This window comes from Lissotriton vulgaris, chromosome 5 (assembly GCF_964263255.1).
Source record: "Lissotriton vulgaris chromosome 5, aLisVul1.2, whole genome shotgun sequence".
Classification (NCBI taxonomy): domain Eukaryota; kingdom Metazoa; phylum Chordata; class Amphibia; order Caudata; family Salamandridae; genus Lissotriton; species Lissotriton vulgaris.
This window is the reverse complement of record NC_141693.1, coordinates 1,727,818,573-1,727,842,012: the sequence shown is the minus strand read 5'-3', so window position 1 is coordinate 1,727,842,012 and position 23,440 is coordinate 1,727,818,573. Positions and strand designations below refer to the sequence as shown.

General features: G+C 49.9%; 1 protein-coding gene across 4 annotated transcripts in view; it reads right to left on the bottom strand.

The window, feature by feature from the left end:
- The window catches only part of MPP2 (MAGUK p55 scaffold protein 2), a 627,381-nt gene that overhangs the window by 376,125 nt on the left and 227,816 nt on the right, over nucleotides 1-23,440 (bottom strand). Inside the window, exon 1 of one of the 4 annotated variants that reach the window (XM_086923952.1) lies at nucleotides 18,072-18,518. The exons of 2 other annotated variants lie outside the window; for them this stretch is intronic. In XM_086923952.1, the coding sequence (XP_086780078.1) occupies nucleotides 18,072-18,150 (79 nt within the window). In that variant the 5' untranslated portion in view covers nucleotides 18,151-18,518. Of the gene's footprint in view, nucleotides 1-18,071; nucleotides 18,519-23,440 lie in introns of those variants that run through there. One more of the 4 variants, XM_086923951.1, reaches the window with a different exon arrangement.

The following is a 23,440-nucleotide window of genomic DNA, read 5'->3' as shown; positions in this document are numbered from 1 at the left end:
GCGCTTACTACCCCTGACGAGGGGTTGAAGCGCTTTTACAGCGAGTAGCACGCTACTGAGGAACCAATACGGCAGGTTCAGCCGGATGAAATATGTACAGAGTAGTGAGTAGTGAGTGCAGAGTAGTGAGTGTGCAGAGTAGTGAGTAGTGAGTGTGCAGAGTAGTGAGTGCAGAGTGAGTGTGCAGAGTAGTGAGTGCAGAGTGAGTGTGCAGAGCAGTGAGTGCAGAGTGAGTGTGCAGAGTAGTGAGTGCAGAGTGAGTGTGCAGAGCAGTGAGTGCAGAGTGAGTGTGCAGAGCAGTGAGTGCAGAGTGAGTGTGCAGAGCAGTGAGTGCAGAGTGAGTGTGCAGAGCATTGTGTGCTGTTGAGTGCAGAGTGCTGTGTATTGGCAATGTTAATGACAATGCCATTTATTTTTGATTTAAAGAAAAAAAAATGTCATGAGCAATGCCAATAGCTCTTCCTTTAATGATGCCGAGACCATTGCATTGCAAATGCTTGTTTTGTTTTAAAACTATCCCTTCAAGTTATTATATTTCAAAGCCTAGAGTACCTTTTCTTTATGGCAACAGAATCATATTTTCCTATGAAGTGCATTAAAATGTATAAAAGGGTCTCTATATTTGTTGTATGTAATAAGTACACGTACCTCCTAAAAAGAAATTGTACTGTTCTAATAAAATTATGCATTTTTTTAATTAAAATGTTTATTGCAAGCATATGGCCCCCAATATTTAGGTCACACCATATTTCAGCCCTAGTGACTTGCATAAGGCTTATTTAACTTTGCCATACAAAGGACATATAAGAGATCCTTTTCCCCTTGCCTGGGCAATTTGTACTTCATACTGGCCTAGTCTATGTCAGACATTCCCAACAGAGGCAGCAACAGGTGACTGCCACTTTTACCACAGGCCACGGATTCAGCAAGTGCAGGGCGGGAAGTCAGGGTAGGGTCCCTGCTGGACACTAGGGGATGACAATGCCTGATTAGTAAGACCCTGATTTGTAGAAAACCACGACTGCGCAGCCAATGGCATTACAGGGGCGGATCCATTAATGAATCGAGGCACACATTGCGGGTGAGGGTTTGTCGTCCTTTTACTTAAGGCTCAAGTTTACTACCAGTGCTTTAAATGGGCCGGTACTCACCGGTACTGAGTACCGGCACTTCTGAATTTTCAGGCCCTCAGTACCGGCACTTTTTCAATAGCCAGAGAGAGTACCGGTACCCTATTAAACGGGACTGCAGGCTCCGGTTATGTTTCCCCGTTTGCACAGGATAGATGACGCCATGCTTCTCAGGAGCTTGCAAGGGCGCCAAGCCTCTTACAGAGTCCCTGCTGGTGATTTCAGCAGCGCCCTTGTGAATGGCCTGAGACAGCAGGGGTCTAATAGGGCTTGCCTTGCGTCACGCTGTGATTAACAGTGCAGGGTCTCGACAGACCCTTCCCTGTTGATCACATGCGCAACAACAGTTCAGCTGAAAGTGCTTTAGCCTCACCCCCGCCCCTCTGAATCAGGTGTGTAAATGGGTTCCGAAAGACAAGCAAAGCCGGTTTTCTTTGCATCTTTTAGTTCAGGATAGGAGCTGCTTCTCTTTGTGAGCCCCTCCAACATTAATCACTGTGTTAATAAAGTAATTTGCATAATCCAAGTGCCTTCTTCCGTGTTCGTGCCCCCCCATGATAATCATCTATAGTTTAAATTTTTTATCCCGTTTACAAATACATATGATGTCTGGCACGTCCCTTGGATACGTCTTGTTAATAAGGTAATTTGCATAATCCAGGTGCCTTCTTCCGTGTTCGTGCCCCCCCCATGATAATTATCTACAGTTGAAATTTGTATCTCGTTTGGCTCCGTCCCGTGGATACATCTTGTTAATAAAGTAATTTGAATAATTCAGTGACGTCATCATGTCGTGCTGTCATCTTCCGCGTTTGTGCATCCCTTCTCCCATGGCTAATATTTTAAAATGTGCATCCCATCTCCCATGGCTAATAGTTTTAAATGTGATCCCGGTTATAAAGTAATTGGCATGATTCCGTGACGTCATCATGTTGTGCTGTCATCTTCCGTGTTCGAGCATCCCATCTCCCATAGCTAATATTTTCAAATTTGCATTCTATTTGCATAATCCAAGTGCCTTCTTCTGTGTTCGTGTCCTCCCGTGATAATTATCTACAGTTGAAATGTTTATCCCGTTTGGCCCGTCCCGTGGATATGTCTTGTTAATAAAGTAATTTGAATAATTCCATGACGTCATCATGTCGTGCTGTCATCTTCCATGTTTGCGCATCCCATCTCCCATGGCTAATAGTTTTAAATGTGACCCCGGTTATAAAGTAATTGGCATAATTCAGTGACGTCATCATGTTGTGCTGTCATTCACCCACACACACAGATAGATACAGACGGACAGACACACACACACAGACACACCACAAAACACAGACACACAGACGCAGACACAGACGCAGACACACACACGCACACACACACCCAGACACACGCACACCCAGACATACGCACACCCAGACACACGCACACTCAGACACACGCACACCCAGACGCACACACCCAGACGCACACAGACACACACACACTGCAGAACAAAATACTGGACAGATGGCAAACTTAGGGGATGAGTACAGAATGGAGGGGAGAAAAGGAGACAAGTAGGGAAATAAACAGTGAGGAAATTGAAGACTTGTGGAGAGAGAAAAGGTGGGAAGAAGAGAAGCAGAACTAGGGAGATAAGCTTAGAGGATGGGTAAAGATGAGAGGCGAATGGAGAGGACATGCCTATGTAAAGGCATGGAACCAGGAAGAGCCTGGTTGTAGGGAAAAGGGCAGTGGCATTGTTTTAAATGTGTGTACTAGCACGTGTCTACTGCTGAGGAGAGTACCGATACTCATGAAAGGTAGGCTCACTGGCTGCTAGTGCTGGTGAGCACGAGGCTGCCATGGTTGGAACCTACTTGACAGCCACAGCGCTTCTATAGTCCTGAGCAGAGCCGCTGTTGAACTATTCAGATTGGGATCATTTGCATGATGTTGCTGTGTTCACCATCACACAGTATTGACAGTGGAGGGCCCATTTAGGCCCTGTGCTGTTAATCACATTCCCACTATTGTGTGCATTTGGGCAAACACAGGTATGGAGGCAGAACATGGACAGCAGCAATTTAGAAATTCATGGGAGGTAAGGAGTTTAAAATGGCTTTAATCCCACCAGAGACTTTTTGTGAGTGTTTGCTTATGTCTATGTGCTTGCCGACTTGTGTGTGCCTGTTTTTCTGGAGAGAAAAGTGAGAGAAAGAGAGAGAGAATCAGGACACTCAGAAGATTTTAGAGGGAGTGTGTGTGAGTGTGTGTGAGTGTGTATGTGTGTGAGTGTGTGTGTGTATGCCTGAGAGTAGATAGTATTGTGCCAAACAACAACAAATAAAAGTATGGCATTAAAAAGCAGCAAATATTACAAAACGAGGAACTGTTCACATATCATCCTGTTTGGATTTCATTTTGTGTAACGAGTTAACCTGTTTCGTTTACATACACATATTTTTCATGTGTTTTTATAGTGGCTGCAACTGGTACAGAATTCATTATGTATGATCATATGTTGCTCTTAGCCCCGCCCCTAGCCCCGCCCACTTGCCACACCTCTAGCTCATATTAATGAGTACCTGCACTTATTTTTCCCATTTAAAGCACTGTTTACTACTACACATCGGGAGACGTCCAGAAGTGTCACACAACTGCTATACAAATAAGAGGAAAGGCCATCTGATGTGGCTGCAATGCCAAATGCTGGTTCTCAACGAAACAGGCAATAAAACAATCGATATTCATAGAACCCCTCTTCCTTTGTGTACTTGAATAAGGAGGAGGCAGGGGAGGCGGCCTGGTCCACAGAGCAATCAGGCAGAGGGCAGGTCTGGCAGGTCAGTGGATTGGACGATTCTTTAGCCGTTTGTGGACCTGTTTTATGGCCTGGAGGGCCGGTTTTACTGTTGATTTCCCTGAAATTACCGCAAACATTGCCTGCAGCAAGTACAAATGCATGCTGTCTCCCATTCCTTGCAAAATACCCCCACAGCGTGTCTTTATCATTTTGAAACTGTCCCGTTTTGCAAATGTAGGCCTCTTTTCTAGCAGGAATAGAGGCTGCTTTTATTTTGGTGCCTGGGCTATGTTTTGTGTCCCAGTCCGACCCTAGGAGGAGGCCCTATTAGCAGGGGTCTGTACGATACCCAATAGGTCCCCCTACCCTCCACCAGGGGTAGGAGGAGGGTCGCACTGGGGTTCAGACTCGCCTCCTCGGACACATGGCACCTACCAGACGCAGCATGTCGCATTAGACATCAGTCTGGCACGTGGAGCGCAGACGGAGAGATGAGTCACTGATGAGGTGGTGTCTGCCCTGCACAATCGGTGACAGCGTGGCACGTGCAGCACTCTGACATGGATGACGGGGGCATGTGCGGGGCTCTGCACTGTGAGATGGGTGACAGCACGGCATGCACTGCACTCTGTCCTGTGAGATGGTGAAAGGGTGAAGTGTGCTGGGCTGCTCTGCACTGTGAGATGGGGGGCTGCATAGCATGCGCTGCACTCTGTCCTGTGAGATGGTGAAAGGGTGAAGTGTGCTGGGCTGCTCTGCACTGTGAGATGGGGGGCTGCATAGCATGCACTGCACTCTTTCCTGTGAGACGGTGAAAGGGTGATGTCTGCTGGCTGGGCTGCTCTGCACTGTGAGATGGGTGACAGCACGGCATGCACTGCACTCTGTCCTGTGAGATGGTGAAAGGGTGAAGTGTGCTGGGCTGCTCTGCACTGTGAGAGTGGGGTGGCACAGCATGCACTGCACTCTGTCCTGTGAGATGGTGAAAGGGTGAAGTGTGCTGGGCTGCTCTGCACTGTGAGATGGGGGGCTGCATAGCATGCGCTGCACTCTGTCCTGTGAGATGGTGAAAGGGTGATGTGAGCTGGGCTGCTCTGCACTGTGAGATTGGGGGTAGCACAGCATGCGCTGCACTCTGTCCTGTGAGGTGCTGCACTGAGATGGGGCGGGGGGGGGGGGCGGGGGGGCGCACGGCATGCAGCACTTTGAGATTGGTGACAACACGCCATGCTGATGGATTTAAGAAGGGTTTAAAGTCCTGTCTCTTCTAGGCTGTTACTTTAGGGAATCGCCACAGCTTGACTTTCTTTAGTTATGACCGGAATTTACTTTCAAACATTTAAAAGCGGAAACCGTGCTTTGTTCAAAGGAAGCTATTTCAGCGGCGCTTCATGCCTGGGTGGACAAATGCCATGGTTGCAAAATCTAGATTCCAGCCCATGCCTCTCTTTCCAGCACCCAAGACTCCCTGGGAATGTATTTCACTGTAACTGCTGCTTTTTCATTAATTCCTGCTTTCTCTCTTTTTCAGTATTTTACTAACTTTGTCTTTTTTTCTAATTTCTCGCTCTTCTCTCTTTTGCTCCGAGTCAAACTCTAAGTGGCAGTCCCAAACAAACATTTACAACGTTGTTATGTCTTGCCTTTGGGACCTATTAGCTTTGCCAATTGATCTTAGCCTAGCTGTGCAGCACTTCCCAGATGCTGGGCAGCATGGTTAAAAAAAAGTTTTAAAAAGGTGCTATGCCAGCACGCATGGCATTGTGCAGCAATGCGCACCACGCATGAGCAGGCCTGCAAGATGGGGATAGCTGCAACACGGAGGGTGCGGGTGTGGTGGAGTGGAGAAGCAAAAGGCAAGAGAGAAGGGGTGTGGGGAACCAACATGGAGGGCGGGGTGGAGAGGAGAAGCAGTGGGCGAGAGGAGGTAGCGGTGGGAAGAGGAAACGAGGAGGGCAGGGAGGGTAAGAAAAAGCAGGTGAGGGCGTGCGTAGGAGAAGCACATGGGAGAAAAAGCAACAGGAGGAGTATACACGAGTGAGCACAACATGCAGGAGGCGCAGAGAAGCACATGGGTATCATTCAGGCACACAGAAGTGCACATGGGAGACAGCAGGAAACCACATGCACTCCCATAGAGTGTGTAACCCAAAGAAAAAAGTAATGCTTGAAAAGCAAGAACTGGAAGAATAGAAGCCATCCAGTCAAAAGAGATGATAAAGAGGTGATGCACTATGGGAGAGACACACACAAGATTGGCAAGCTGGGACACAATTAAGAAGTAGACAAATGAAAGCCAACCAGTGGTAAGCAGTGGGTGGGCTCCAAGTCCCTGTATGTTCTTGGTAAGCTCACAATATGCCTCGCAACAGACAGTGCATGCGTTGTGTTGTAGGTTTGACCCTTAAAAAGAGTGATCGGGCCCGCCACCTTCAGCCGCCAGCACAAACTCTGCACCACATGATTGAGCCAATTATATTTTATCAAAAGGCAAGTGCCTTCCAATAGCTTAGGGAATGTATGACTTATCTAAAAAGTTAAGTAGTAGTCACTTCTTTTACGTCTCTGCATATAAAGTAATGAACAGCCTATGTTTTTAATTGTACTTTCACTGTGGGTGCCTATACTTCACTAACCTGTGCATGCAACATTTTTCACATTGCACATTATTTTGCACATGGATGTGACACAGGCTCCTGTGCATTGACGTTCTGTCTACACATGGGCCTAAGTTGCAGAAAAACATGACAACTGTGCAGTACTTTAATAATTACATACTCTGACATTAACAGATTTAGAGTGATAAGGTAATGCGGCATTACACATGGTAATGCTACTTTACAGAAACAAATGGGGTGCTGGGAATAACATCACCTAAATAAGCAAGGGAAACAAAACGGTGGAAATAGTACTTCTACAGGTTGTTTGCTAGTTGTGTGCACGGCCATTTCCCGGATGCAGGCACGTAATTACTACATTGGCCACGTCACAACAGATTTAGTAGACCACTCTACACGAGTAACATTTCCTCTCTCTTCAGTGTAACAGATCACAGCGCACATCTGCACCCAGGGCTAATGTTGGATGTGTAATGAATGCATGGTGCAGCTGCCTGATGCCACTCGAATATAAATGTGATATTCTCTAGAGCGCATTTCCTCCCAAATAAATTTAATACATTCTGCAGTGGTCATGTCCTTCCCTTACATAGTAATGCACCATCTTCTAGTGCATATATTAAATTAAACAAAGATAATGCATAGTCTCTACAGCTCAATCGCAAACCTTCTATGTGTAGCTTCCATGTGCCTTCCTATCACGTATAAATGTCACATGCCTGAGTCACACGTACTCATCCTTAGTGATTCTTAACCTGTGGTCCAAGGACCCCTGAGAGTCTGCGAGGCCTACTCAGGGGGTCGTTAACTGTTTTACAAAAATAACATACTACTAAAATTAAAAAAATTAAATATATACAAATAAAGAAGGAAAATTGAAAACTTGAAAACTTTTTCTATATTTGATTGTGAGTTAAAAGAAATATTGCTATATTTAAGAATCTGTTTGGTGTATACTTGCTTCTGTATTTGTGTGCATTATTTGAGGTTCAAATCATAGAAACTGCTTAGGCCTGGGGTCCCCGGTTTCCAATAAGGACTACTTAGGAGTCCCCGTACACCCGAAATATTTTATTTGGGTTCCACAGAAGTCAAGAGGTTAAGAACCACTGCTCTAGAGTCACCATCCCCTCTTACATTAATATCACATATTCTCTAGTAGTTGTCTTGACTGCCACAGTGTTGTCATTGTATATTATTTGTATAGCACACAATCTGCCACTTACAAGGCCAATCATCACATTCATTAGTTCAGGGTTACCAAGGTTTCTTCCGTGTAATTGAATTTGATTCACTAGGAGGAGTTGTGTTATCAGAGTAGCGCTGGGGTAAGTTCAATGAATGGGTGAATGTGTCCACTTCAATCAGTTATAGGGGAAAGTTCTTGATGTGTGATGGATGAAGTCGATTAGGAAGGTTCTAGGACAGTGGCTTTGTCCACTGGCCGGCAGATATGTGTGTGTGTATGGTGGCTGGCAGTAGTGAACACGGCTGTTAGGTAGAAATATAGTTAGTTCTAGGCTATGCCGGATGTACATTAGGACAGTGCTTAATTTGTAAAGAAATCAGTACAGGGCCCTCATCAGGAGGCCACGCCAGTGTGCACCACCCATTGTCACTCTCAATGACAGTATATACACAATTACTAGCCATTGCACCGCTACAAGCCCTGGGGTGGCCAACTAGATCCTCTTCTTCAAGGGCTCTGGTTCTGCTGCACTGGCTCCCGGTGAGACAGAGGGTTCAATTTAAGTCTCTCTGTTTGGCCTTTAAAGCTCTCCATGGGTTGGGCCCTGTTCGTTTACAAAGGAAGTTCATGTGGCATGCGCCGGCCCGTAACCTACGATCCTCCTCGGCTAGGTTGGTGACAATACCTAGGTTCAAGAAATCCAAAGCAGGAGGTAGATCGTTTGGTGTGGCCGTGGCGAAACTGTGGAATGCCCTTCCGGCTGAGCTTAGACATACCTCCGACCTCCTCTTGTTCAGGAGGAGTTTAAAAACATGGCTTTTCCCGAATCCCTAGTTCGCCATCAGTTCGGCCCCCCTCCGATATGAGTCTGTCAGCGCCAGGATCCCTGTTTTAGGTGATAGTGTGCTTCAGAAGTGAAATAAATAAATAAACAAGTGTGACAATTCATACTGTTCGAGGCCCCACAATGGCTTGGGAGGCAGGTATTAGTCGCTTTAATGTCTATTAGATCAATAAACAACTCTTGTTGTGCTCATCTCTATATTGCACACACAATGCCACCTTGTGGTAGCTGTCTTCAGTGCTGGGGTTGACAATTAAGTGCCGGTGCTGAGCACCGGCAACTACCTGCTCAAATTAAGCACTGTATTAGGAGAAGACCTAGGTGAAATCTCCTTTTCTGCATCAGTGGCACGCAGATGCAAAACTGCAGGCAATTGCTGCCTTTCAGCAACCGGAAAACGGGAAGAATGCAGGAGGAATACCATGCAAAACAAAAATTCCTCATTTTGAGGACTGGTGAAAGGAAGGAACAAGCACATTACGTTCATTACAATGGCCGGCCCTTGACAGTGCTCTTTAAAGAATGGTTCCCAGCAAAGAAGCTTGAGTTTGGTCCCTGCCTGCTGGGAGGACCCTGCAGGCAGGTCCTGCAAACAGCCTCCCCTGCTGGGGAAACTGTTTGACGTGCACGGAAAGGGATCAGAAAATGTACCTTAATCCAGTTGACATTAAGGTAATGCAAATGCTACTTACCAGTATGCATCTGTTCTTGGCATGTAGGGCTGCTGACATTCATATCTGTGCATAGTCCGCCACCTAGTGTTGGGTCCGGATGATTGCACATTGTTGTCCTGGAAGAGTCTTCGAAGTATCACGAGATAGGTGGCTCCTCCCCTGGACTACAGTGCGCATGGGCATCGCCTCCATCCCCAGATTGTTTTTAGCCATAGGCAGAGATGGAGTGAAGAAGTGAGTGATGACCATGCTATGAGCATATGTTTGTATATGAATACATACTGCAGCTGCTACAGGCGCCGGGGAGGAGGGTGGGCGATATGAATGTCAGCAGCCCTACATGCCAAGAACAGATGCATACTGGTAAGTAGCATTTGCAGTTCGAGGCATGTGGGCTGCTGAATTCATATCTGTGCATAGAATACATAGCAGTCCCTCCATTAGCGGCGGCCGCCCGTGCCAGCTGCAGCAGTCTGAAAAAGCGTTTTTAGAACAGCCTGACCAACAGCTGCCTGTTGTTTTGAGTGCACGTCTACACAGTAGTGCTTAGTGAAAGTATGAGTGGTAGACCATGTGGCTGCTCTACAGATGTCTTCTAAGGGAATGTTACCTAAGAATGCCATAGAGGCCCCCAACTTCCTAGTGGAGTGGGCCCTCGGTGGTATAGTGAGAGTGCGCTTTGCTTTAGCGTAGCAGATCTGAATGCACTTTACTATCCATCTAGCTATTCCTGCTTTGGAGATTGCATTTCCCTTGTGTTGAGTGGCAAAAGCAACAAAAAGTTGTTTGGTTTTGCGGAAATCTTTTGTCCTGTCCACATAATACATCAAGGCCCTCTTCACATCAAGAGTGTGGAGCATCCGCTCCGCCAGCGTCTCTGGGTTTTGGAAGAACACCGGCAATTCAATAGTTTGGTTTATGTGAAACTGTGAGACCACTTTGGGCAAGAATTTAGGGTTAGTGCGGAGCACCACCCTGTTGGCATGTACCTGGAAGAAAGGTTCTTGGATGGTGAGCGCCTGCAGTTCGCTAACCCTCCGTAGCGATGTGATTGCTACTAAGAAAGCCACCTTCCAGGTCAGAAACTGCAGTTCGCAAGAGTGTAGTGGCTCAAAGGGGGGACCCATCAGCCTTGTAAGAACCACATTGAGGTTCCATTCCGGAGCTGGTGGAGTCCTTGGTGGAATGACTCTTTTGAGTCCTTCCAGAAAAGCCTTGATAGCAGGGACCTTAAAGAGTGACAGGTGTTGCCTATTTTGGAGGTATGCTGCCATAGCCGACAGGTGAATGCGGATGGAAGAGTAAGCAAGATTACACCGATACAGGTGAAAAAGGTAGCATATGATGTTTTGAATGGAAGCGTCTAGCGGGTCAATGCTGTGCTCCACGCAGTAGACGACAAACCTCTTCCATTTAGCCGCATAACAAGCTCTAGTAGTGGGCTTTCTCGCCTCCCGAATGATGTCCATGCAGTCGGGAGGAAGATTGAGGTAGCCAAACTCTAGGACTTCAGGAACCAGATCGCCAGGTTGAGCTGTTGCGGATCTGGGTGCTGAATGTCGCCATGGCTCTGCGTCAAAAGGCTGGGAGTGAGATGAAGCCTTTGATGCGGTACCACGGAGAGTTCCAGAAACGTGGTGTACCATGGTTGGCGAGCCCACGTTGGAGCAACCAGGATGAGCGTCATCGAGTGTTGCCTGAGCTTGCGTGCCACCAGCGGTATCAGAGGTGCTGGGGGAAAAGCGTACGCAAATCTGCCTGACCAGTTCATCCACATCGCATTGCCCTGTGATTGGGGGTGTGGGAACCTGGCGGCGAAGCTTTGGCATTTTGCGTTCTCCTTTGTGGCGAACAGGTCTATCTCTGGATGACCCCACCTTTGGAAGTACGGTTGGAGTACTGATGGATGTAACTCCCACTCGTGCATCTGATGGCTGTGTCTGCTGAGCAGATCCGCCATCTGGTTGTCCTTGCCTGGGAGATGTTCTGCCATGAGGAAGATGTTCCTCTGAATGGCCCACTTCCACATGCTCTGAGCCAGATGAGACAGCTGTGGAGAGTGTGTTCCCCCTTGCTTCTGGATGTAGTACATGGCCGTCATGTTGTCCGTCCGGATCAACACGACCTTGTTGCACAGATGTACTTTGAACGCCTTTAAGGCCATGAAGATTGCCATCAGTTCCAACACATTGATGTGCATCTTCCTTTGCTGAAGTGTCCATAGTCCCTGCACCGTGTAATGGAGTACATGCGCTCCCCATCCCTGGAGAGAGGCGTCCGTTGTCAGGATGATCTGTGGGACAGGCTCTTGGAATGGTCGGCCCTTGCAAAGGTTTTGTGGATTCCACCAATGCAGAGAGTTGTACGCCCGACCGCTCACCAACACTAGGTCTGTCAGTTGCCCATGAGCCTGAGTCCACTGACGTGCGAGGCACTCCTGAAGCGGACGCATATGTAGTCTCGCGTGCGGGACAATGGAGATGCAGGAGGCCATCATGCCTATCAACTGCATGAACATCCTCGCTGGAAGCGAGGTCTGGGGTCTGAACCGTTGGATCAGCGCCTGGATACCGGCGATTCTCACTGAACTCGGCTGCGCAGTGGCCGCCAGAGTGTTGATCGTCGCGCCCAGATACTGTCGCACGTGGGCGGGCTGGAGATGGGACTTTGGGTAGTTCAGAGAGAATCCCAGATCGTGCAGGAGGTGAATGGTGCGTGACACGTGGTCTACGCACTGCTGTTCCGTCTTTGCCTGAATAAGCCAGTCGTCTAGGTATGGAAAGACATGGACGTGCTGGCGACGGAGATGCGCTGCTACAGTCGCTAGGCATTTGGTGAAAACTCTTGGTGCCGTGGTGACCCCGAACGGCAGGACTCTGAACTGGTAATGCTGGTCTAAGATCTTGAATCTGAGATACTTTCTGTGTGAAGGATGCAGGGGAATATGGAAATAGGCATCCTTCAGATCCAGCGTTGCTAGGAAGTCCCCCCGTTGAAGCAGGGGAAGCACCTGCTGCAATGTGAGCATATGGAAGTGCTCTGAGTTGATGTACCAGTTCAGGGGCCTGAGGTCCAGGATCGGCCTGAGTGATCCGTCCTTTTTGGGGATTAGAAAATACAGGGAGTAAACCCCTGTTCCCCGTTCTTGCAATGGAACGAGCTCTATCGCCCCTTTTTGCAGCATGATCAGTACTTCTTGCTGCAACAAGGTCAAGTGCTCGTCGGACATAGCACGGCCTCTTGGCGGTATGTCCGGTGGAATGGACGTAAGTTCTAGACAGTACCCGTACTGGATAAGAGACCTCACCCACCTGTCCGTGGTGATGGACCTCCACGCCGGCAGGAACTGCTGGAGTCTCCCCCCGACAGGTGTTGTGTGATCGGGGGGAAGTGACAAGACGTCACTGCTTGTTGGAGGCGGTGGACCTGGAGGCATTGTTTCCACGTCCCCTGCCTTTGATATTATTGCCTCTGTAGCCACCCCTGCCCTTGTTGTTGTTATACGAGGACTGGGTGTTACCCTTGTAGTATTGCGTGGGCTGGGACGCCTGGCCTCTTGAGGTGCCTCTTGAATTGGAGCGGCGAAAGGAACCACCCCGAAACTGCTGACTTTGTAAAGCCCCCATAGACTTGGCAGTTTCGGTATCTTTCTTCATTTTTTCTAGGGAGGCATCCACCTCAGGGCCGAACAGATGGTCAGGATTCACCGTTTGACCCAGTAATGTGGTTTGTATGTCGGGTTTGAACCCAGAAATTCGAAGCCAGGCATGGCGTCTAAGTAACACGCTTGTATTGATAGCCCTGGAGGCAGTGTCTGCTACATCTAGGGCACATTTGATGGATGCATTAGTAATGAGTTTACCCTCCTGAATGAGCATCTCTCCCGCCTCTTTGTATTGGTCAGGCAAGTGTTGTAGGATGGCCTCTAATGTGTCATAATGGGCCCTATCATAACGTGCAAGCAGGGCTTGGGTGTTAGAGATCCTCCAGATGTTTGCTGCCTGTGCAGCAATGCGTTTGCCTGATGCCTCAAAGATTTTTGACTCTTTGTCTGGGGGAGGAGCATCACCAGTAGTCTGCGAATTCGCCCTCTTTCGAGCGTTGGACACCACCAGGGAGTCCAATGGCAAATGTCCCTTAATATACGTGGGATCCGTGGGCGCCGCCTTATACTTCCTGTCGATGCGAGGATTGACCACCCGCGCCCGGGTGGGCTCCTTGAATACCTCCTGTGCATGCTTCAGCACCCCTTTGAGCATAGGTAGCGTCTTGACTTGCTTTTCGGCTACCGAGAAGGTGTCGACTAAGAAGTCCGCATCCACAGGGTCTGAGTGCAGTTCGACGTCATGGTTCGCTGCAGCTCTCTCTATTAATGCATTAAACGCCGCCGAGTCCTCCGTCGGGGACGTCTTCGCGGCGAAAAGTTGAGTGTCCTGGCCTGACTGCAGGTCGTCCGTGTCGCCTCCTGCCGTCCAGGGCACCTGCTCCTCTTCCGGATCCGAGTACGCAGGATAGTTGTACTCGTTGTCCTCCTCGTCCACATCAGGCACTGGGGAATGGGCCGGCGAGCGTTCAATGGCTTGTGGAGACAGAGGTTCCATCAGAGCCGAAGAGTCCGCAGAGTACTTCTTGCTCTTAAGTGGAATCCTAAAAGGTTCCAATGGCGGCTCCGACGTAATCTTTCGTTTAAGGAGCGACAATTTTCCGGTGTTGGCGTCGATGGTCACCTCCCGACGTTCCTCCACCGCGAGCGGTTGGAGCCGAAGCTTCGACACCACCAAGGCAGCTTTCGGCGTCAATACTTCCTGAGAATGTCCGCCCTGCTTAGGCGCGAAGGCCTTCGGCGCCGACTTGGGAGGAAGGGTAAAACGGATGGGCGTTTGTTCCTTGGCAGGCTTCGGCGTGGGCCTAGGCACGACAGTGTCCTGGCTGGGAACCACAGTGGACTGTTGGATCCGCTTCAAGGATTCTCCCACCTTCTTTGTAAGGGATGCCGAGGGCTGAACCGTCTCGAGCGACTCTTCGTCTCCGAGAGCCCGGTCGCCGGCAGGCCTCTTCTTCGGTGCCGACGCCCCATGGCTTGTCGCACCGTCGGCGTGACGCTTCTTCGAAGCCGTCTTCGGGTCCGCGACCCCTTTCGGTGCCGACGCAGCCGCGTCGGAAGCCTTCACCTTCGGTGCCGACCCAGAGGACTTCGGTTCGGCCATTTTGGCGCGGCTCTTGTGGTCGGCCATCTTGGCGTGGCTCTTTCAGTCGGCCATTTTGGGTTTCGTGGAAGTTGACGCCTCCAGAACCTTCTTCACCAACGCCAGTTTCGGTTTCAGTTTTGCATCCGAGGGTGCGGGACCAGTTGGCTTCACTTTCGGTTTCTTGCTAGAAATGTCCGTGACCGGGCCCGGAGGCGGGGACGTAGGACTTATAGTAAGATCTCGGGTAAGGCCCGAAGGCGATCCCTCGACCTGGGCCGTATGACGGGGGGAAACCCCGGAGTCCGGTTGGGGATGCTCTTCCTCTGAGCTATCTCCCATCGTGGCACAAATCAGTTCGTCGTCCCCTACCTCACCGGAGACTTCGTCGCAGGCCTCCTCGTCCGCGTCGTAGGTCTCTTCCTCGGACGCGGGGCCAGAGTCCGACTCTTGCACGTCGTCCCCCTCCTCGATCGATTCCTGAAAGATGTCATCAGGTGGGGGTGCCGAAGCCGACAACTGTGCCTGGAGTCGATTAGCCCGGCGAATCTTCAAAGTTTTCTTACTCCTAAACTTTGAACACGCCATGCAGGTGTCTTCACGGTGATCCGGTGACAAGCATGTGTTGCACACGGGGTGCACGTCGAGGTGCGAATATTTCGAGTGACACAGCGGACACTTCTTGAATGGAGTCCGCTCCATAGCAAATGCGGTAGTGTAGGCCCGTCCGCGTCGAAGCACGTGGAAGGGCAGTAGGAGATTGGAGCTGAGAGTCAGTAAGAGAACCCGAACGCAACTATACCGACGCCCAGCCTAAAGACCTTTTGGTCTCAAGTAAAATCGAACAACTATCGGTTCCGAAGGAGGGAACCGAAAACACATCCGAACCCTATGGCGGAAAAAAACAATCTGGGGATGGAGGCGATGCCCATGCGCACTGTAGTCCAGGGGAGGAGCCACCTATCTCGTGATACTTCGAAGACTCTTCCAGGACAACAATGTGCAATCATCCGGACCCAACACTAGGTGGCGGACTATGCACAGATATGAATTCAGCAGCCCACATGCCTCGAACATACATTGCCCTCATCTACAGAAAGCACTTGTACTTTTTGGGGTTACTTGATCCATGCAGCAGGAAAACAGGGGCGACATTTGCTTTCTGCACAGGAATTGAGCCCACCTCTAGTTCAGAGCTCTGTCTCTGCAAAGTCTGTTGTGATAGATTCTCTCGTGTACATTGCCTCACCTCACTGACTGGATGCAGCACAACACTTCCCTCTGTGCACGGGCCCTCATCCTTCCGATTGAGAGACGCTGACGCAGGGCATGATTACCTAGCGTGTATCCTGGAGACAATACAATTACTCAACACCCATATTATTACAGCATAGACCCTATGCACGCCCTCTTGTCTCGCTGCGCGATGATATGTAGCTTATAGCGCACATGCATCCCTCTTGAAAATTGATAATCATATTATCAGTTGCAAGGTACACCCTTCCCTGATCACTGATAACATATATACTCCACAGCTAATGCCCTAAAATTGCTAACTGAGCTGAAAAGACCATGGCCAGCAAGCATACATAGATCTATGTTTTATGCGAGGCAAGCACCAAATGGAGCCACGCTCAGAGCTACAGTTACTAGTCAGTGGTGCTGGAACCCTTTTCAGTGTGGGGGTGCTGCCAATGACGTATCACTAAAGTCTTATGAACCGTGAACAATCCAAGCGTCTCACAAGAAAGAAGTGTGGCAAATCAGCCATAGCCATACCGCAGGGGACCAGTAAGGGCGTAGTCTGTAGCGGGTGGTGCATTTTGGGGCACTGGCGTGGTAGGACACTGACAGCAATCTGTGCGTTGTAATGGCTGCCAAATCTAGATTTGTTTTGATCCTATTCAAATCTTTGTTCCCATCCCACTTCAGAATTACAACAAGCATTTTCAATGCAATAGGTCCCGCATTAGGAAAGTTTGAGCTATTGGAATTGTAAATTACAAATTTTGTATTTATGTGTTGGTTTTGAAAATAGCTACATTAATAGCTTTGTCATTTACAATTCCAATAGTTTTAACTATCGCAAATGTGACACCTATTGCATTTGTAATGCAATATGTGTTGTATTTATGTGACTTAGATGTATTGATATTACAAATAACAATGGCTTTTAATTTTTTGAAAATAATTAATACTTTAAAAAAAGTTCTTGTAATTTATAATGGCAATAGCTCAAACTTTTGTAAATAACTTTTGTGAAGATTATGTTCAGTGTATTTTATTGTGATGAAAATCCAAGAACAGAAGTGAAATATTAACATCTTTTTGTGACATTTATAATAAAGCTTGAAACATTGAGAGAAGCAATGTGGGGGGTGGGCTGAGGGGGGTCGTTCGCCGACAAGAGTAGCCTCGAGTCATGAGTGCGACACAAGTCGCTTGGCTAAGGCCTTAGTCAAGCAATCTATTCAGCTCATGACTTGAACCACCAATTGCATTCAGAAGAGACCCGATGCACAGAAACCATGTTTCATTTATAGGCACTTAAGTGTTGTATGACATCCTACAGCCGTTCCTTTCACTTCCTGTACCCCAGCAGTATTGTTACCCAGGTCACTTTTACAAAATCCTCTCACTTTGCAGTTAGAGAAATAAAAGTAAATTCAAGTTTCCCAATAAGCAGCAACTTGTCAGAAGACATAGCATGGCATTCCACCTCTGCCTCTGAACACACAACATGCGACAAGATAAGACAATCTAGGGCATCTTTATTGCTCATTCACCTTCTGAGGTTCAGCGTGGTTATTTTTGGTGCTGCATTAGCACTCACCACGCCCCCCTGCACCCCGCACCCCTACTTCCAGCGCCTATGTTCCTAGGTAGTTCAAATGGTTGACTAAAAGGAGGGAGTGTGAAAAGCCAAGGCATCACTGAGTCGGTACTCAACACAGCCACCTCTACAAACAAATCGACCAATCACAGGTGGCTGGCGCACGTGAAACCAATCAGGCCAGGGTGGTCACCTTCTCACTCGAGGCTCATCATGGCTGTCATGGGCTTCCGTTTATGAAGGGGCAGCAGTGGTTGACAGCTGTTGGGTTGCTGCCCACGGCTCCATCTGCCACAGCCAGTGTAATCTTGAACAATCCAAGGCCAACTGGGACCATGGGTTCAACATCCACAGAGGATCTCAAGCTAGAATGGGTGGGTGAGAACTGGGCAAGGGAGGGAGATAATGATAGGGAAGGAACAGAGAGAGGAGGCAAACTAGAGGAGGAAAGGAGATGAGACAAAGAGGAGACAGAGAGGAGAGGAGACAGGGACGGAAGGGGGAATGGAGAGGAAGAGGTAAACAGAAGTAAAGACAACAGAGAGAGCACAGAGGCAGTGGGAGTAGACATAATTGCGGAAGAAGCATGCAGGGAAAGGCAGAAGGAAGTGTGCGCAGAATGTAGACAAGCGTGCAGACAAAGCTAGATGTGATGGTTACCGGGTGTGGAGAAACGGTGAGATATATACAGATAAAAAGAACAAGTAATGAGATGGAGAGATGCAAAGGAACACGCAAACGGAGCTTAACACCACTGTTGGCACAATGCTCACTCCCCAGCCCTCATGTCTGGTCATGCAGACAGCCCCCCACAATACCTTCCCTCCGCAGCTCCAGCTCTTCTGAGGAGTTCAAAGAAATCCCCTCCAGGGAGAGGCCGCTGGCTGGGCTGCTCATGGCCGGGACGAGTTGGGGCAGGAAGACCAGTGGCCTCCTCTGATGGTCCAGGTATGCGGCCTCCTTTCTGCCGGGCAGTCAGTGAACCTTCTGCGTCTTCCTGTCCAGAGGGGTCATCTGAGGCCCACTGCTCCAGCCAGGGGTCACTCTAGCCAGGATCATTCCTCTGCATTCAGTCCTGCTGCCCACTCTGCCTTGTAGGACTCAGTCTCTCCAACACTTGGCCTCTCCACCGCTCTCCAGCCCTGGGGGCTGTCTGCACTCCACCACTCACTGGCACCCTTTGCCTGCTCAGCTGTTGGGTGGGTCGGTCTCCCTGGCCCCTCCTAAGCCCCTCTGGGTTTTTGTTTTTTTGGTCGCCCCATCCCCTGTGAAAGCTCCGGGGCTGCTTCTCTGCTCGGCTCCCCCCTCTACCTCGGTACTCCTCCCTCCCTGGGCAGAGGGTCTCGCAGAAGAGGCAGGGGTCGGGCGAGTGGAAGCCGGGAGGTTAATACCACGGCCAAGCCTACGAGCAGAGCCAGCCCTGGTGAGGCGGCGGGGACCACGTCCCCCCTCATCCTGCCTGAACTGCCAGCCAATAGGATCCCGCTGCCGGCTGCCAGCCTCCCCGGGATTGGCAGAGGGGCCGAGGCACGGGGATCATCTACAGCTCATCTGAAATCACGGGTGATGCGGGCAGGAGCGCCAAGCGAGCCGGGGAGGGTGGGGAAAGGCAGAGAGGAGAGCAGCTCCGCGACCTGGAGCGACTGGCGGCAGAACGTGCCCCTTGTGAACTTCATAGCAGCGTCAGCAGCAAGCGAGCATCACCTGCACTGGACAGCAGCAAGCGAGCATCACCTGTCACTTCATAGAAGCAAGCGAACATCACCTGCACTGCACAGCAGCAAGCGAACATCACATGCACGTCACAGCAGCAAGCAAGCATCACCTGCACTTCATAGAAGCAAGCGAGCATCACCTGCACTGCACAGCAGCAAGCAAACATCACCTGCACGTTACAGCAGCAAGCAGGCATCACTTGCACTTCATAGAAGCAAGCGAGCATCACCTGCACTGCACAGCAGCAAGCGAGCATTACCTGTCACTTCATAGAAGCAAGCGAACATCACCTGCACTGAACAGCAGCAAGCGAACATCACCTGCACGTCACAGCAGCATGCGAGCATCACCTGCACCTCACAGCAGCAAGTGAGCATCACCTGCACTGCATAGAAGCAAGCGAGCATCACCTGCACTGCACAGCAGCAAGCGAACATCACCTGCACTGCACAACAGCAAGCGAACATCACCAGCACGTCACAGCAGCAAGCAAGCATCACCTACACTTCATAGAAGCAAGCGAGCATCACCTGCACTTCATAGAAGCAAACGAGCATCACCTGCATTGCACAGCAGCAAGCGAACATCACCTGCACGTCACAGCAGCAAGCAAGCATCACCTGCACTTCAAAGAAGCAAGCAAGTATCATCTGCACTTCATAGAAGCAAGCGAGCATCGCCTGCACTGCACAGCAGCAAGCGAACATCACCTGCACGTCACAGCAGCAAGCAAGCATCACCCTCACTTCATAAAAGCAAGCGAGCATCACCTGCACTGCACAGCAGCAATCGAGCTTCACCTGTCACTTCACAGCAGTAAGCGAACATCACCTGCACTGCTCAGCAGCAAGCCAACACCCCCTGCACTTCACAGCAACAAGCGAGCATCACCTGCACTGCACAGCAGCACGCCAACACCCCCTGCACTTCACAGCAACAAGCGTGCATCACCTGCACTTCACAGCAGCAAGCCAATATCCCCTGCACTTCACAGCAACAAGCGTGCATCACCTGCACTTCACAGCAGCAAGCCAACAACTCTTGCACTTCACAGCAGCAAGCGTGCATCACCTGCACTTCACAGCAGCAAGCCAATATCACCTGCACTTCACAGCAGCAGCGAGACCTCACCGCAGCCCGGTCCCTGCCTTCACAGCAGCGAGGCGTGCAGCACCGCCCCAGGGCAGCGCAGGAGCATCACCTGCAATAGGTTAAACGCACTCCGTAAAGAGAGGAAACCTCGGCCACTTCACACCAGCAAGACACGAATCCTGCTACAAAGAGCGGGAAAGCACCCCGTCAAGCGCGAGATGCCACCGCTGCCAGTTCACGGAAACAACACACCACCTCTGCTCTGAGCCATCACACACCAGCAACACACGGAACACTGCCCTGTGAAGAGCAAAACAGGGCCCTGATCCCTTCACATCACCAACACAGACGCAGTTACGAAAAGGAAAGCAAGTAAACACCATCTGTCACTTCACAGCAGCAACACACCCGGCTCTGCTCTGTGGAGAGCGGAGTACCACCTCTGTCATGTCACACCAGCATGAAACAAAGCCCTGTGAAGTGCAAAAGATGGCCCTTTTCACTTCACATCACGAACACAGACACAATAACGAAAATACAATAAAAGTGAGTAATAAACATGCCACAGCAGCAACACATGAAACAAAGCCCTGTGAAGTGCAAAAGATGGCCCTTTTCACTTCATATCACGAACACAGACACAATAACGAAAATAAAATAAAAGTGAGTAATAAACATGTCAAAGCAGCAACACACCAATCTATGCTGCTCTGTGGAGAGCCAGAGACCACCTCAGTCACTTCCCACCAGAAATCTACCAACCCACGCTCTAAGCAGCGCCAGTGGCCACCTCAGTCACTTCACACCAGCAACCTACCAACCCACGCTCTAAGGAGCGCCAGAGACCACCTCAGTCACTTCACACCAGCAACCTACCAACCCACGCTCTAAGGAGCGCCAGAGACCACCTCAGTCACTCCACACCAGCTACCTACCAACCCACGCTCTAAGGAGCACCGAGATCACCTCAGTCACTCCCACCAGCAACCTACCAACCCATGCTCTAAAGAGCGCCAGAGACCACCTCAGTCACTTCACACCAGCAACCTACCAACCAGGGGCGGCTGGTGACATTTGAAAGTGGTGGGGCGTAAACTAGTTTGCATATTGCACCGCAGCGATTGAGCGCAGCGAGCGAGCCCGAACCACCTTGCATCCATCCATACATCATTCATGCATCCACCCATCTATCCACCCACCCACCATCCATACATCATTCATGCATCCACCCATCCATCATGCATCCACCCATCCATCATGCATCCACCCATCATGCATGCATGCATCCATCCATACATCATTCATGCATCCACCCATCCATCCACCCACCCATCCTGCATCCATACATCATTCATTCATGCATCCATCCATCCATCCATCCATCATGCATCCACCCATCATGCATGCATCCATCCATACATCATTCATGCATCCACCCATCCATCCACCCACCCATCCTGCATCCATACATCATTCATTCATGCATCCATCCATCCATCCATCATGTATCCACCCATCATGCATGCATGCATCCATACATCATTCATACATCCACCCATACATCCACGCACCCATCCTGCATCCATACATCATTCATGCACCCACCCATCCATCCATCATGCATCCACCCATTATGCATGCATCCATGCATCCACCCATCCATCCATCCACCCACCCACCCTGCATACATCATTCATTCATCCACCCATCCATCCATCATGCATCCACCCATCATGCATGCATGCATCCATACATCATTCATACATCCACCCATACATCCACCCACCCATCCTGCATCCATACATCATTCATGCACCCACCCATCCATCCATCATGCATCCACCCATAATGCATGCATCCATGCATCCACCCACCCACCCACCCTGCATACATCATTTATTCATGCATCCACCCATCCATCCATTATGCATCCGCCCATCATGTATGCATGCATCCATACATCATTCATGCATCCACCCATCCATCCACCCAACCATCCTGCATCCATACATCATTCATTCATGCACCCACCCATCCATCATGCATCCACCCATCCATCATGCATCCACCCATCATGCATGCATCCATCCATACATCATTCATGCATCCACCCATCCATCCATCCACCCACCCATCCTGCATCCATACATCATTCATTCATGCATCCATCCATCCATCATGCATCCACCCATCATGCAAGCATCCATCCATACATCATTCAGGCATCCATCCATCCATCCATCCAACAAGTCCCCCAAAACAACTGACTTAGGGGGACTTGATTTAGTTTTCAGGCACGTAAATAACATTCCTGTAAAGATTGTAAAAACATCTAGACGTTTGTTCAACTGAACACACTCTAGGACGCTGAATCCATCACACTGAGATTCTGTCACGATAAGGAAGACCCTCCGGCGATTCCAATACAAGAACTTCACGAAGTATAAACACAGCACACATTACTTCTGCAGTAGTTATTTTTGAAAACATTACGGCAGGATTAAAATAATGGATCTGGTGGCAGAGTAGATAACTTCAAAATGTTTCTGCCGTGTTCCTTTCAGTCACCACAAATGTGTAGAGAGTCACGGCCGGCATGAATCCGGGTGGTACGCGCGAGGGGGGGGGGGGGGGGTGTATTTAATTACATTTTTACAAACAAATAAACTTACCAGGGTGAGAAATCTCCTCTGCCGGTCCCGCCGCGCATCCCGTCTCCGAGTCCTCTCATGGCAAGTGGCAAATCATGAGACTGGATGTGACTCAAGGGCAGCTACTCAACTGTATCCTGCCTGTTGACAGGGCATGGGGCGGCCATACGTCACCGCCCGTGCCGGATCCTATCTTCAGGCTCCTGTACTACATTAGGCATGCGCAGCATGCCTAATGTAATGTCAATGGAGGGGGGGGGGGCTGAAATTAAGAGCGCCCCTTGCAGATGCGCAGTCGGAGTCTGCTGGACTCCTGCTGCTCTCGCCTGGTGCACGTTTGTAGTGGAATGACCACTGACTGTGCTCATGCGCAGTTGAATCTGTGAAGCAGCTGCCAGCACAGGCAGGAAATGTAAACAGACGAATTTCGTCTGCCGTCTGTTTACATTTCCTGCTGTCCGTGGGCAGTTTTGCTTGTTGAATCTGCCTAGAGGGGCGCTGCCCCGACGCCCCTATGGACCAGCCGCCCCTGCTACCAACCCAGGCTCTAAGCAGCGCCAGTGGCCACCTCAGTCACTTCACACCAGCAACCTACCAACCCACGCTCTAAGCAGCGCCAGAGACCCTCTCAGTCACTCCACACCAGCAACCTACCAACCCACGCTCTAAGGAGCGCCCAAGACCACCTCAGTCACTCCACACCAGCAATCTACCAACCCACGCTCTAT